At 42.3% G+C, this 16,058-nt stretch overlaps 1 protein-coding gene across 13 annotated transcripts in view; it reads right to left on the bottom strand.

The window, feature by feature from the left end:
- FHOD3 (formin homology 2 domain containing 3) overlaps positions 1-16,058 on the bottom strand; it is a 483,155-nt gene that overhangs the window by 162,448 nt on the left and 304,649 nt on the right. For 9 of the 13 annotated variants that reach the window (XM_016933541.3, XM_016933543.3, XM_016933544.3 and 6 more), the window contains 3 exons: positions 14,521-14,615; positions 8,545-8,565; positions 5,200-5,343 (listed from right to left, as the gene is read on the bottom strand). In XM_016933541.3, the coding sequence (XP_016789030.3) occupies positions 5,200-5,343; positions 8,545-8,565; positions 14,521-14,615 (260 nt within the window). The remainder of the gene's footprint in view (positions 1-5,199; positions 5,344-8,544; positions 8,566-14,520; positions 14,616-16,058) is intronic. The other 4 variants (XM_016933551.3, XM_016933549.3, XM_016933542.3 and 1 more) reach the window with 1 other exon arrangement.

The following is a 16,058-nucleotide window of genomic DNA, read 5'->3' as shown; positions in this document are numbered from 1 at the left end:
CTAAAGCATCTGGCTGATGATCCTTTCACTCATCTTACAAGAAAGATGTTTCTGGGGAAAGGACACAAGCATGTGAGGACCTGCCTCACCTACCATAAATATGCGAATTAACTAGACTATCTAACAAATAAATTAAAGATATTTGCTGAGAGTTCTTATTTCTGGAATACCCTTAGCAGGATGTCCCTGGCTATGGACTACTTATAGTAAATAAACTCAGAATTATGGATTTGTGAGCCATGACTCTCTGGGGCATGAAGTAGAGATGTTTCCTAACTAAATGCTCCTTGCTGGGTGAGATGACCTTGTGAACCTCACTTACAGACTTTGTCTGTTGTTCCGGGTCAGAAAGCACACATCTGAATCATGAAAAAAGGACCTGGGGAGTCACAAGGGATGTCCCAGACCTCTCTCTGATCCATCTGCACCTCGATAGGCTATATTCTTGAAATTATTAGTACAGCCAGATAACTGGGAAAGATCTCTGATTAGCCAATTCTGATTTAGTAATATGATTATGTTAGCTCACAGAATAAGTGGTTTTCAGGTTAAATTATTTTTAAAGAAAGCAAGAGAATACTGGGGATAGGAGTAGTAGGATGACAATGAAGGGGCTGTCAGGACACTTCTGAGTTGTAATGTTTTAGTTCTTAAAGCTGGTACATGGTATTTGTTTTATTGCTCTTTAAATGACACAAATATGCTTCATTTGTGAATGATATACACTTGATGCTCAAATATTAGGCACATGTAATTCGACAAAAGAAAGATGGTGAACACAGTATAATTTCTTCAAAGTCTGGCATGAAGGGAAAGAAGTTGAGGAGGTGGCTTAAGAGGCAGGTAGGCTGGAGAGAAAATGTGCCCTGAAGCAGAGGATAGTTTTTAGATTCCTGGAGTTGGTCTCAAGGCTATTCTTCACTACTCTCTCCCAGTTTGTTCACTGATGGGCAATTCATCCGCATCATGCTGGCCTCTGAATATACAGTGACCCTATGGAATCCAAATCTGTGGTCATCTGAGCCCCTGGCTGAACAGAATCTAAGAGATGGAAGGAGTTCCGATCGTGGTGGTGAGGGGGCTAAGAGAAGGAAATATCTGTGCTGGAAAAAGTCCATCTTCTACCTTTATTTAAACCAACTCTCTTGAGCTCTCTTCCTCTTCCATCTTTAGTATGCTTACTTTATTCTCCATCTTGTATCTTAGGAGCCATGAGAACATACTCCTTTGTCACCTACTGGCCTCCCAGGGCCACAGGTCAGTAACAATAAAAAACTGAGGGAGTGAGGCAGGGCTGGAAGAGAAGATGCCCAGAGCAGGGCACAAAGAGCTGGCCAGCTGGTGGCTGTTGGCAGCTTCAAGTGCTGCCAGCAAATATGTTGGGCCCAGTTTCTTCTCTCCCAAGATCATATAAAGATAATTCTGTTCTATTCCTCAACTCGTCACTTATTATGACAGTAACTTATAGAAAATAGTGAGTTATACATCACTCTCTCCATTTCTATCCAGTGAAGACCATAAGGAAATGGAAAATATCTTCCCTAGAGATCTAGCGGTGCAGAAAAATTTATGAATGAATATCTTCCTCATAACAGCATTTGTAATTGTGAAAACTTTGAAAATAATCTAAATCTGAAAAAATAGGGACTAGTTATATATATTATGGTATACACACAGATAGAATATTGTACTAAAACATTAAATTCTTAAACATGTAATGACAAGGGAAAATGTTTCCAACATGTTTGCTAATAAGATTCAACATGCAACACTATATGTAGACTACTATGTCCCTCATCATGAACACACACCCACATATACAAAAAAGACCAGAAAAATAGACCAAAATGTTAAAAATGGTTAGTAATAAAATCATGGGTGATGTTTTTTTTTCTCTTATGCTTTTTCATATACCAAAAATGCTTTTTGTTATTTTCCAAATTTTCATCAATGAGTATATATTATCTTTATAAGTGGAAAAAGGAAATATTTTTTAAATGTATTACTATTAATAAGACTGATCAGTTATATCAGAAGTGGAAAAATACAACCCATAGAATGACAGAAAATATTTTCAAATTATATATCTGATAAGGGTCTAGTATCCAGAATATAGAAATAATTCCTAAAACTCAACAATAAAAAAATCAAGGCTGGGCGCGGTGGCTCATGCCCTTAATCCCAACACTTTGGGAGGCCAAGGCAGGTGGATCACCTGAGGTCGGGAGTTTGAGACCAGCCTGACCAACATGGAGAAACCCCATCTCTACCAAAAACACAAAATTAGCTGGGCGTGGTGGCACATGCCTGTAATCCCAGCTACTCAGGGGGCTGAGGCAGGGGAATCACTTGAACCTGGGAGGTGGAGGTTGCGGTGAGCCGAGATTGCATCATTGCACTCCAGTCTGGGCAACAAGAGAAAAAGCTCCATCTCAAAAAAAAAAAAAAAAAAAATCAATTAAAAAATGAGCAAAGGATCGGAATAAATATTTCTCCACAGAAACTATACAGACAGCCAATATGCACTTAGAAAGAGGCTAAACATCATTAGTCAACAGGGAAATGCAAGTCAAAACCACAGTAAGATACCACTTCACACCTACTAGCTGGCTATAATAAAAATGGTGGACAATAATAAGCGTTGACAAAGGTGTGGAGTAACTGGAATCCTTATACAGTGCTGGTAGGAATATAAAATGGGACAGCCATTTTAGAAACCAATCCAGCAATTCCTCAATCAGTTAAAGATAGTTACCATATGACCAGCAATTTCACTTCTAGGTATAAACCCAAGAGAACTGAAAACGTATGTACACAAACTTCGATTCAACACAAATGTTCACAACAGCATTATTCATAATAGCCAAAAGGTAGAAATAACTCAAGTATTCACTAACTGATAAATGGATAAACAAAATATGGTGTATCCATATAATAGAATACTGTCAGCACAACTATGAACAAAGTAGTGATTCTGCAAACGTAGGTGAACCTTGAAAACACGCTAAGTGAAAGCTAGCCACAAAGACCACATTTTGTATGGATCCATTTGTCTGAAATGTCCAAAACAGGTAAATCCATAGAGAGAGAAAGTAGATTACCGGTTTGGGGCCATGGGGGACAGGGAAGAATGTAGAGTGTCTGCTAATGGGTGTGGGGGTTTCTTTTGGGAGTGACAAAAGCAATCTGAAATATGATAGTGGTGATGATTGTACAACCTTGTGAATATGCTAAAAACCATTAAATTGTACACTTTAAAATGGTGAATTTTGTGGAATGTGAAGGATGGGTGGAGGGCAAAACAAAACGAAAAAACAACCAGGGTCAGGCACAGTGGCTCACACTTGTAATCCCAGCACTTTGGGAGGCTGAGGCAAGTGGATTGCTTGAGGTCAGTAGTTCAAGACTAATCGGGCCCATATGGTGAAACCCTGTTTCTAATAAAATATAAAAATTAGCTGGTCATGATGGTGGACACTTGTAATCCCAGCTACTGGGAAAGCTGAGGCTGGAGAATCATTTGAACCCAGGAGGCAGAGGTTGCAGTGAGCCGAGATCGCGCCACCACACTCTAGCCTGGGCAACAGAGAGAGACTCTGTCTCAAAAAACAACCAACAACCAACCAACCAGAGGTGGAAGGTTATACAGGCCCCAAAGGCTCTTGCAATGACAGACACACAGAATGCCACTGGTGGAATGTCCTCAGGGATTGCCTGGGTCATTGTATTCTTTAAGTTTGGGCCTAGAGGAATTCACTTTCCTGGTTGAGGTCATACCACCCAAGAGAAAACATATCTTCCGATCTGCCCCTAACTGGCCATGGCAGGACACTGGGATGATGAGGATCAGCAAGAAAGAGTGTCATTTCAACACTCTCATAGTTAAGTACTTTCAATACCGTGAGGACATTTGACCTAAAATTAACCCACAGGGAACAGTCTGAACTCAAGTCAACAGGGTCCGAAGCCCTGATATGTAGCCCAAAGCAGAACCGGCGTCACGGGTGAGTGACCTGTGCTGTTGCACCAGCAGAGGAGAGAGGTACAACATGCATGTCTGCCATTCCTTGCTGCTCATGTGCACAGATTCTGGTAGACTGGTGATAGGCAGGAGTTCTGCGGGACTGGAAGTGAGTACAAGGTAAGTATGTTACACCTACAACTGGGCAGGCAGGGGCACTGACAGCCCTGGGGGCCATGTTTCCCTTCAAGATGGATTTGAGTGCAGACAGAAGACAACCCATGGAGCCTCTCATATCCTTTCTTACCCTGTTACCTTCCCATGTTAGACAACAACTTATGCTGAAATGACAACATAAAGAAAGGAAAAGATAGGGCAGCTCCTAGATCCTTTTTCTTTCAGCCCTTTCTTACTCTTTAGTAAGTTAAAGGCAGAGTGTTGGTAGAATGCACACACCCCAAGAAGTGATGTAAAAACAGTGCAGTCAGTTTCGTACTGTTTCTGCTGTTTTGGTAAGAACAAAATACACGTGCATATGGGAGCTACAAAATATGATTTAGGTAATTTGGCTGATTCTGCCTACCAGTTAAAGGCTCTTATATTTGCATTCTAAACTGACACTTCATAATATAAAGATGAACGGTAAAATTCATGGTAATAATTTTAAATTTTAATTTTTAATTTTTCTTTCCTTACGACAATTACATACCGAATTAGAAAATCACCATAACAAGGTGGGAGAAACCACAGAAGAAAGTGAAGAGTTGTTTCAGTATCTTTAACAGCACTTTTGCTCGAGTGTTCCATAAATGGTCCTTCATTTTCATTTTGCATTGGTTGCTACAAATCATGTATCTGGCCCTGCCTGAAGTTCCACCCCACTCAGGTATAAGAAATGTGATTTCTGTCTCTATCTCTTTCTCTCCCCGTCTCCTTGAGTGAAGGTGCCGCTGACAAACGGCATGTTCTTTAAAGGAAAATAGCTAACCAATTTCCCCTATATCAAGGGTTCTTGAGCTTGAATATGCATCGGACTCTCCTAGAAGGCTTGTCATAACACGGTCTGCTGGGCCCTCAGAGTTTCTGATTCAGTAGGTCTGGGGTGAAGCCTACGATGCTGAGTTTCTAATAAGCTGGTGGTGCTCATACGCTTTACGCGTGGTCTAAAGTAGGCGCCATCTCAGCCTTTGACAATTGCCAAAGCTGTACGATACCTTACAAAAGGCATGGTCTGGTACCTCATAAATGTTGAGTTGCTCCACTAAGTCCAGGTCAGTCCCTTTCTTGTTCAAGTGCCTCTGGGACACAGCAGCGATGCCCAGCTCCTCCAGGCAGTCCACGACGTCGTAGAAGGTGTCTTGGTCTGGTAGTCCTGATAACGTCTGGAAGAAGAGAAGAACCAGCTACAGAGACACCATAGAAGACTGCCTTGAGGCTCTCAGGGCATTTTCCAATGCCTAATCCAGGCATATTGTTATAATCATGGCCACTAATCAATCCAGACAGATGACAAATTTATTTGAGCAAAAGCCTCTTCAGTGTGGCAGGCAGAATGAACCCCAATATTCTCCCCTCTGGTGTACAAGTGCTACATAATCTCCTTGGCTTGAGTGTGGGCTGGGCACTCCCATGAGAGGGGGGCACTCCCATGATTAGGTTACATTAGGTGGCAAAGGTGAGGGGATTTTGCAGATGTAATGAAGGTCCAAAAGCAGTTGATTTTGAGTTAATCGAAGGGGTGACTCTCCTAGGTGATAATCAGGTAGGCCCTTTAAAAGAAGGCTTAGCTCTTCTCTGAGCTGGACTGGAAAGAGATTATCCCACTGGCCTCGAGGCAGGAGCAACCACAACTTTCACAGAAGCAAGGAAATGAATTCTGCCAACTACATAGGCCTGGAAAAGGACCCCAAGTCTCAGATGAGACTTCAGTCCTGGGCGACACCTCGGCTGCGGCCTTGTGAGACCCTGGGCAGAGGACCTACTAAGGCCATGCCTGGACTCCCTGCCCCACGGAAGCTGTGAGATGATACATGGATGTTGTCTGAAGCTGCTAAGTTTGCAGTAATTTGTTACGTGGCAATAGAAAACTAACCTACTTTGTAATTAGAAACTCCTGTTAAGATCCATACACCAACAACTGGAGTTGTAACAATTTAATTTTATTAAACTGTATTTAAATTCAATAGGGCCTCCCCGTGGTCTATGAAATTTAGAAAAACATGAGAAATTTCAAGGCAGCAATTAAGAGACAAAAAGAGAACCAAGAAAGAAAAAGCTGACTTCTCTTTGAATTCTACCTCTCTTAAGAGAAGGAGGGTATCTGAGACAAGGCCCTGGCTCACAGATGGAAGGAGCCTGAGATTTACTGCAAGCCCTTTATCTTATACAGGAGGGAGAGAAGGATAAACGCCTGAGGCAACAGGAAGTGACTGAAGACACTGGGATAAAAGCCTGGGCTCAGAGCTGCCATTCCAGTCTCAGCCTTTAGTCCCTACTTACTTCACTATCTTTGCATTTCTAAGAACAAGACACACATTCCAAAATTATTCTAAACATGATAACTTGCCTAGGAAGGAATAAGACCAACACTTCTGTAAAGATCATTTCATAGCACCAGCTTCTCTAACACTTCTATCTTGGGGCTATCAATGTTGGAAAGAAGGCCTCTATTCATAACTCGAATAATGGCGTTTTCCTTTTTAAGCTGAGCAAAGAGGACACCAGTCACTGCTATTGAGATCAGAAACTAATGAAAACTAATTGTGATGTGATAGCCTAATTATTCAAGGCCCCAATAAGGACACAAGGCAGGAAGCTGTGAATCTGAAGCCATCATAAATAGGTGTTCACACTTGGGCCGCCACGCCACGTATGACAGCACACACCAGTGTCTACAGGAACCAGGCTAACCACATCGCACTGACAGGCAATAACGGTCATCAGGGCTGCCTTCTGCTTCCAACATTGATTGAAAAATTGCACATCATTCAAAGAATCCTATCATCCTTTGCTTTTAGTGAAAACTCTAGAACTTATTAAAAGATGAGAGGGAAATGACAATACCAGGCCCAGGCAGGGTGAACAATTAGAGATGCCCTAACTGCCAGCTGACTCTGCAAAATGCACAGCCTGAGGAATGCAGGTGAAGGGACATCTAGCATCAGAATTAAAACTTCCTACACAGCAGCGTGGGGGCCAGCCCCAGGCACAGAGAGAGGCCGCTGGTAGTCTCTTCACCTCGTTCCCCCACCTTCTTCTTCCCCTTTCACCTTTCTGGGAGTCAACTGAGGTTCTTTCACTCAGAAGTTTCCAGGAGGTTAAACTGCTAAACCTAATCCCCATTGCTTTAGCAAGTCCAACCATAAAGGGTGAGGGAATCACTAGTAAATAATTTAAAAATTAGAACTATAGAAGTAAGCAGGGGCCAGGCACAGTGGCTCATACCTGTAACTCCAGCACTTTTGGGGGGTTGAGGCAGGTGGATCACTTGAGGCTAGGAGCTGAAGACCAGCCTGGCCAACATGGCGAAACCCAGTCTCTACTAAAAATACAACAATTTAGCAGGATGTGGTGGCACATGCTTGTAATCCCAGCTACTTGGGAGGCTGAGGCACAAGAATCACTTGAACCCGGGAGACGGAGATTGCAGTGAGCCAAGATCATGTCACTGCACTCCAGCCTGGGGGACAGAGCAAGACTCTGTCTCAAAAAAAAAAAAAAAAAAGAACTAAAAAGACTCAGGAAACTCTTGCCCCTTGCTCAGTAATAGGCCCTGAACTGAGGGTATCAGCAGGTCATTTGTCATTTCCGCAGTGAAAATATGGGCTTGAGCCAAGACTGCGTACTATCACCTTTTATGCAGGCTGCGGGGGAAATGATGGCCTTCTGCCACTCACAAATGCAGCTTCTTTTTCCAGCTGTGCAAGAGGGTGCTATACATCTTTTTAAAAATTCATCTTTTTTTCTTTTTTGGCTGATTCTCTAATAGGCTCATCAAATTCTACCACACTTCCACCTGTCCCTGGGCCTCCCCTCCCATTTCCACCCTGCAGCCTCTGCTGTTAAGTTGTCCACCTCTGACAAAAATGGCAGCTTCCCCAGAAAAGTCTGCAAGGTAAATGTTTCCTGATGCCTTCACCCTCAGACACTAAAGGTGCCGAGCATAGCTGCCTGACACTTGGTATCCCTCCTCCTGTTTTTTTCTTAGACTTTGTCTTGACAAGGCCTGTGACAAGTAAATCTTTACAAATCTCTCTCAGAGGGGTAAATTCTGTCCTAAAGGACATTCTTCCCCCTCCCCGGGTTTTCACTGAATGCACCAAGTCTTTCTTGTAGGATAAAACCATTGTGGCAAAGCCAGTACATGAATGTTCATAGCAGCTCTATCTGTGGAAGCCAAAAGCTATAAACACACAAATCTCCTTCAACAGGTGAATGGGTAAGCACATATGCATCTCTACAAGGAATACTACACAGCAGTGGAAAGGCGTTAATTAATACATTGCATATATTAATATATGCAATAAAAGATTAATCTCAAAAGGCATTATACTGACAGAAGCCAGCCTCAAAGGGTTACTTACTTTATGATTCCATCTGACATTCTTGAAAAGACAAAATTACAGTGATCAGAGAATAAATCAGTGGTTTCTCAGGATTATATATAGGAGCTCAGAGTGTCAGTATAAAAGGATAACATGGGGGAATACTATGTTATTATTAGTCTGTATTCTAATTGTGAAGGTGATCCATCTCCATGTACGTGTTAAAACTCATATAGCTATATTCTAGAAGGTGCATTGTTATGGTTTGAATGTGCCCCCCACCCCAAGTTCATGTGTTGGAAACTTAAACCCCAATGCAGCAGTGTCAGAAGGGAGAACCTTTAAGCAGTGATTAGGTAATGAATGGATTAGTTCTGTTATCTCAGGACTGGGTTAATTATTGTAGGAGTAGTTTCCTGGTAAATGGATGAGTTCAACCATCTTATCTTCCCTACAACCTCCCTCACCCTCTGTATCCCACTACGGGATAGCACAGAAAAGAAGGGCCTGGCCAGATGCCAGCATCTTGATATTGGACTCCCAGCCTCAAGAACTGTGAGTAATAAATTTATTTCCTTTATAAATTACCCAGCCTGTGGTATTCTGTTATAGCAACACAAAACAAAGACATAAAATTGATACAGAGAAGTGGGCTGTTGCTATAACAAATAACTGAAAACGTGAAAGCAGCTTTGGAATTGGGTAACAGGTAGAGGCTGGAAAAATTTGGAGAAGCAAGCTAGAAAAAGCCTAGATTGACTAGAGCATTATCTGGTTGACTCTGGTGGGAGCTCAGAAGAAGAGAATAGTTGTAGGAAAAGTCAGAGCCTTCTTAGAGATTGCTGAAGTGGTTGGTAGAAATACAAATGGTAAAGCCAATTCTGAAGAGGTCTCAGATGGAAACGAGAATCAAGGTATTAGAAACCAGAATAAAAACCATCTTTGTTTTAAAGTGGCAAGAACTTGGCTGAAATATGTGAATGTCCTAGGGCTCTAATGAAAGTCAGAATTTAAGAGCAATGAACTAGGATATCAGGTGAAAAAAAATTCTAAGCAAAATATTGAAGGAGTTGTATGGTTACTCTTAACTGCTTATAGGAAGATGCAAGAGGATAGAAGTGATATAAAGATGGAGTTTATTAAAAGGAAAGTAGAGTAGAAAAATTTGAAAAAGTCACAGCTTGGCCATGTAAAGAGTAAAAAAGCATCTTTTGGAAAGCAAACCAAAGGCATGACCAAGTGACTATTTGCTAAAAGGATTATAGTATGGATAGAAGGGAGCCAGCGTTATTCACCAAGACGATAGGAGAAAAACTCCAAAGGCATTTCAAAGACCTTCTAAGCAAGCTAGGACCTTGAGGGCAAGGTTTCTGGACAGGCACCAGCGGTACCTCAGCATTCACTGCTCAGGGCCACTCAGGATCCTGCTCCCAGAATTCTGGTGCAGGATTTTTTGGCCACCCCAGCTGTGACTCAAGCAGGCCTTGCTGCTCTGGAAGGTACAAGCCATAAAATACATGGTACTAATTCTGCAGGTGTGGAAAATACAAGAGCCGTGGAGCCATGGTGACCTCAACCTAGATCTAAAAGAAGGTTATGGACAGCCTAGGGTCCCAGGAAGAGATTTGTCACAGGGTGAAGCCACTGTAGAGAGTCCCTACTAGGGCAATGCCTAGTGGAGCCACGGGAGCGAGGCAGCCCCCAAGACCCCAGAACTGTAGAGCTACCAGTGTGCAATCCAGCCCGGGAAAGCTGTAGGCATAAGCTCCAACCCAGGAGAGCTGAAGCGTGGGCTGAGCCCAGCAAAGCCATAGGGATGGGGTTGCCTGAGGCCTTGTGGGCCCAACCCCAACCCCAGTGTGCCCAGGATGTGGGACATGGAGTCAAAATAGATTATTCTGGTGTCTTAAGATTTAATATTGTTTTTTCCTCTCTTGGGCTTTGGACTTGGAACTAGTTATCCCTTCCTTCTTGCCTATTTCTGCCTTTTGGAATGTGAACATCTATGCCAGTTCCAACGTATTTTGGAAGTAGGTAACTTGTTTGATTTCAGACTCACAGCTAAAGGGAAATTTGCCTCAGGATGAATCGTGCCTTGAGTCTTACCTATACCTGATTCAGATGAGACTCTGGATTTGGGACTTTGAGTCTGTACTGGAATTCATTAAGACTTTGGGGCTAATGGGATGGAATGGATATATCTTGCACATGAGGAGGACATGAATTTTGGGGACAGGGGGCAGAATGCTATGGTTTTAATATGCCCCCCAAAGTTCATGCGTTAGAAACATAATCCCCAAAGCAACAGTGTTGAAAGGAGGTAAATCGGATGAATGCCATTATCTCAGGAGTGGGTTACTTACTGAAGGAATAGGTTCCCAACAGAGCGTAAGTTTCACCCCCTTCTCCTCTCTTCCCCTACAACCCCCTTGCCCTCTACCATGGATGGCATGGCAAAAAGGTCCTCACAAGATGCCAGTACCTTGATACTTTGATATTGAACCTCCCAGCCTCCAAAACTGTGAGAAATCGATTTCTTTATAAATTACCCAGTCTGTGGTATTCAGTTACAGCAACACAAAATGGACTAAGACAATAATTTTAAAACAATAAAAGTAAATGTAAAAACAAAGGCAACTACTCAGCATGTACCATCCAGGTTAGTTATCCCCTAGCCCCACTGAACAACTCCTCTCCCCATGGCTTCCTGCTTTCCCTGAACACCCTAAGCCAGCCTCACGGTAACCCCTCTTGTTACTCATTGTACCTCCCACCCCAGTGTGCTTCCTCCTATTTTACAAGGCAATCAGTTTTAGAACAGTTACCAGGATAGGACTTAGTGTCATTGTTTTGTTTGCCATGGAAATGTCCATTTTTAAAAATTCCATGTTATTAGGGGCCTTTATTTTGTTGATATCAATACTTAGAAACCACCCAACTTGCAATATAATTTCCCAGATTTCACAGTCTGAATGTTTTCCAGACCCAGATTAACATTTTAATTTGTTATTTTGTTTGGTATCTCAGAGGAGTTTACTCATTGGGCAACATGCATTACTACAATACAACAAAACAAAACAAACCTGGCATGACTTGTTTAACGCATTTATGCCGGAGGTTGCAAATTTTTTGTGTGTGTGTGTGAAAAATTATACCTTGGTGATGACCTTGAGAAGCAGGATATAAATAACTCACACAAGCTTAGCGTTCCAATAACGGAACACTAGGCATAAATGAGTTAAGGAAAGGATTACATTTGAATGAATGACCTCAAGGATCTTTCTGGATGTCTCCTTGGCCAGAACTAACAAAGGATGAGAAAGAACTGCCAGAAGAGAAAGAGTAAGTGAGGGATTCCTGGACATCAAATGCCACAGAATGCCAAACAGAGGGTGACAGGCACTGGGTCTCTGCCAGTGATTAGCAACAAAGTACCACATTGTGTGGGTACTGCTATGATCATAAGAATAGCTGGGAATGGCCTTATCAATAAAATAGGTAATGTTACAATGGGGAACACTGTGGCAGTGTGAAAATTCCATTTTTGCTGAATTCGGTGTTTTCCAAAACAATGGCAGTGACTAAAAAAGACAGGAAATAGATGACTTTAATCCTTAGAAACCAACAGAAAATTGCTTCAAATCAAATGGTAAAATGAGCTCACAAAAAAGATTTGAAAATAAAAGCAGAATTCTTAGGATTATGCTTCAGAAAAGTTGTGCCCATTTCCCACCAGGGTTATAGGAGTTTCCTGGTGTTCATCAAGAAATGATACTTCATTAAAAGGCAATCATTGCCAATGTGACCTGGGAAACATGTCTTGTTGTTTTCATATGTATTTCTTTTGTTCTTAGTTGGTTTAATGTCTTTCATTTTTCTACTGAGTTCATAATATATTTAGGATAATATCATTTTCTACCTTTCTTTTTGTAAACAATTTCCTAGTTTGTCATTTGCATTTAGTTATAATTTGTGATTTTCATTTTGTAAATAAGATCTTTTAAAATTTTATGCAGTAAAATAGTTAAATCTCTTCCTCTGGAACCTGTTTCACTGGTTTTATTTTTAAAATAAACGTTACCAACCACAGACTAATTACTCTTCATCTCTCTCTCTTTTTTTTTTTCTTCCTACAGTTTGCTATGTTCCATTAAATGCTTTAAGCTCCTTGGGGCTTACTGTGGTGTATGGTTAAAGTATGTTTTTGTTTACTTCCATTTAACAACACCTCTCCAATCAGTACCTAACCCGTCCCCACCAATGTTAACTAACTGTACAGTGAGTTGTTCTATACACTGAGGTCTGTTTCAGAGCTCCTCTGCACCAATCATCTGTCTGCTGAGGAAGGGGCCACACTACATTGTTGTAATCCTCAGAGTCTGCACATTTTACTCTCTAGTAGGAGAAGGTGCTCTTCATAATTATACTGCTTTCTACAAACTTATCCCCAGTTCATCAGGGAAAATGTTTCTCCAGCTGTATTTCAGGAATGGACTCTGGATCTTTCTGAAGCCCTAACCATCACTGCAGATGGTCCTGCAGGCTCACACCCAGCATGAGCGTGTAAGGAGAGTACAAGGAAGGCCCATGGGGTGGCTGGTGAGGTGCCTGTGCTCTAAGGCATGTCGATCCAAATGGAGAAACTCCAGACCTGAGACTGAGCCTGTTCTGGGTCAGCATGGGCCCCCTTGTTTCAGAGCAGCACCTCTGAGGAAGAGCACCAAGGACCAAGACTGCCCTACAAGGTGGTGATCAGGGAGGGACGCAACAGGAGGAATGACGGCAAGAGGTGTGGTCACCATCACATGAGACAAGTGGGACCTACCCCCAGGATTCCTTATCTCAGCCCAAGAGTCCAACTTCAATATGCAGTGGAATACGTGCACCTCGTGTCTTCCTGACATGTGAACAATTTTCTTAGAGTAAAACTTCATAATTTATATTCCCTCAAGGAAAAATGATTTTAAAAAATAATTTTGGCCAGGCACAGTGGCTCACGCCTGTAATCCCAGCACTTTGGGAGGCCGAAACGGGTGGACCACATGCAGTCAAGAGTTCAAGACCAGCCTCGCCAACATGGTTAAACCCCGACTCTACTAAAAATACAAAAATTAGCCAGGCATGGTGGCACGTGCCTGTAATCCCAGCTACTAGAGGGGCTAAGGCAGGAGGATCTCTTGAACCTGGGAGGTGGAGGCTGCAGTGAGCCGAGATCGTGCCACTGCACTCCAGCCTGGGCAACAGAGTGAGACTCTGCCTCAAATAATAATAATAATATATTATTATTATTATTATTTTAAGGGGCCAACTTGATAGGAAAAGCAGTCATAAAATTCTCACTGTCACTTTCCTGGATTTACTAGAAAAGACCAAAGCATGAACACACGCAGGCACCCACAGGCCTTCACAAGCACGCACACCTGCACGCATCCACTCCACGTGTCGCATAAAGGATTTTCTCCCGTACTGCACACTGCAGCTGTGGTTCCAGCCACTGTGATGGGTGTCCACATGGTGTGGCTCTTATTCAGAGGGAAAATTTTAGATTTTCACAATGTATTAGTTCCCTATGGCTACTATAAGAAAGTACCACAAACTAGGTGGCTTAAAATAACAGAAACTTATTCTGTCTCAGTTTGAAAGACTAGAAGTCTGATATTAAGGTGTCAGCAGGGCCATGCTTTCCCTGAAGGCTCTACAGGAAGTCTGTCTTTGCCTCATCCTCAATTGGCAGCCAACAATCTGTGGCGTTCCCTGGCTTGTAGATGCATTATTCTGACCTCTGCCTGTCCTCTTGTGGCTGTCTTCTTTGCATGTTCACATCGTCTTCCCTCTGTGTCTCTTTTCCTCTTATAAGAACACAGTCATGCTGCATCAGAGCCCACCCTCACAACCAATGATTATATCTGCTATGACACTATTTCCAAATAAGCCCACAAGCACAGATACCAGGGGTCAGGGCTTTAACATATCTTTTTAGGTGACGCAATTCAACCCATAACATAGTCAACCAACCTTGTTCACCAAAGTCATTGCATAAACCAGTAGCTCCGTATCAACTCCATCTTTTTCCTCCAGGATTTCCATGATATTTGACCAAGGCTTGACCCCTATGAGTAAAGCAAAAATCATTAGAAACAGCAATTCATCAACATTCTTTATCTAACTCACATCACAGTTTATTATCCAAGGATGTATCCAGTGATGGCAGCGTCTTTCAGTCACCAAATTTCAAAGTGTGACATTATCCTTAGGATGGATTTGAGCATGCTTCTAATTGAGAATATTTCTTAGTAGGGAACCCTATCTCACATCATCTTTGTCCTTTTGGCAAGAGCATTGTGTACGCTTCAGTGTCTGGATGCTTACTTGCTTGAAAATTTCTTCATATTAAGTATGTAATTTTTAAAAATCCAATCATTGCAACTCTGTAGGCCTACAGATTAGAAAACTCTTGGTAAGTACTCTAAGAATATCCATCAGCACAGAAGAAAAGGGGATGTGGAAGATCTTAACATCCCTCTAGCAGTGACTCAAAGAAATAAGTGACGTGCCTGTCTAGCAAATATCTCAAGAACGGAAGTATATTACATCTACTCCATCAAGGCACAAATACTATTAAGTATCAGCTAGGTACAAGGTCTATTGGGCAGCTGCCCTCAATAGGTTTATAATCTAATGGAGCAGCTAGGCATAAGCCCAAGAACAGACACCAGTACAGAGCAATGGCTGAGAAGTGTCCAAGCATGCAGCTAAGCCTGTCACTGTGCAAGTGAGGTCTCTTGCAGCAGGGATGACTGCAGGGGACTTGGCACAAGAGATGACTGCTGCCTGGGCTCTGCAGGCGAAGGCTTATGGGTGGTTATTTCCAGGATCTAGGAGGGACAGGAGATACTCCGCATTCACATTCAGGACCACTAAGCCAAGGGCAAGACCAAAAAGAGGCACATAACACCTTGACATGGTTTTCTAGGCCCAAGATGAATATTTGAAGTGAAGTGAAATAAGAATTGCCTTGCCCTTGGCTTGGTGGTTTGCGACATGAAGCTCTTTCGTGCTTTCTCTATAAAGATCTCAAAGGGATATTGCTTATTTTTACTTGAGAAAAAGTAAACTTGGAAATAACCTAAATACAGTAGTTTCCAAATGCTGGTCCTTGGATGGGCTATGTCAGAGCTGATTTTGGCCTTGAGAACAAAAGTTTCCCAAGGACCATGATAGTATCTGTCTTGTTGATCTCCGTGCCCTTAGGACAGTGCCTGGCATACAGTACTTGCTCAGTAAAATGTCTGCTGAATAGTGAATGGAGATCTCTGAGAAGGCAGGAAGTGGGTTAAGCTGAAGCAATTTTAAAAGAACCAGGAAGCAGATGCACACAGTAAGAAAAGCAGAGAAGACAGGATTTAAGGGGATTTGTTTAAGAGGATTAAACAAAGAATAGGCACCTACTTACTACAAGACGTAAAAGGCACAAATGTAGCTCAATGTGGAGATCTTCTGGCTTTCCTAAGTGAATAGAAAGCCTTTTGCTTTGGCTAAGTTGCCCAGCCAGT

This window comes from Pan troglodytes, chromosome 17, assembly GCF_028858775.2.
Source record: "Pan troglodytes isolate AG18354 chromosome 17, NHGRI_mPanTro3-v2.0_pri, whole genome shotgun sequence".
NCBI classification, from domain to species: domain Eukaryota; kingdom Metazoa; phylum Chordata; class Mammalia; order Primates; family Hominidae; genus Pan; species Pan troglodytes.
This window is presented reverse-complemented; position numbering and strand designations above follow the sequence as displayed.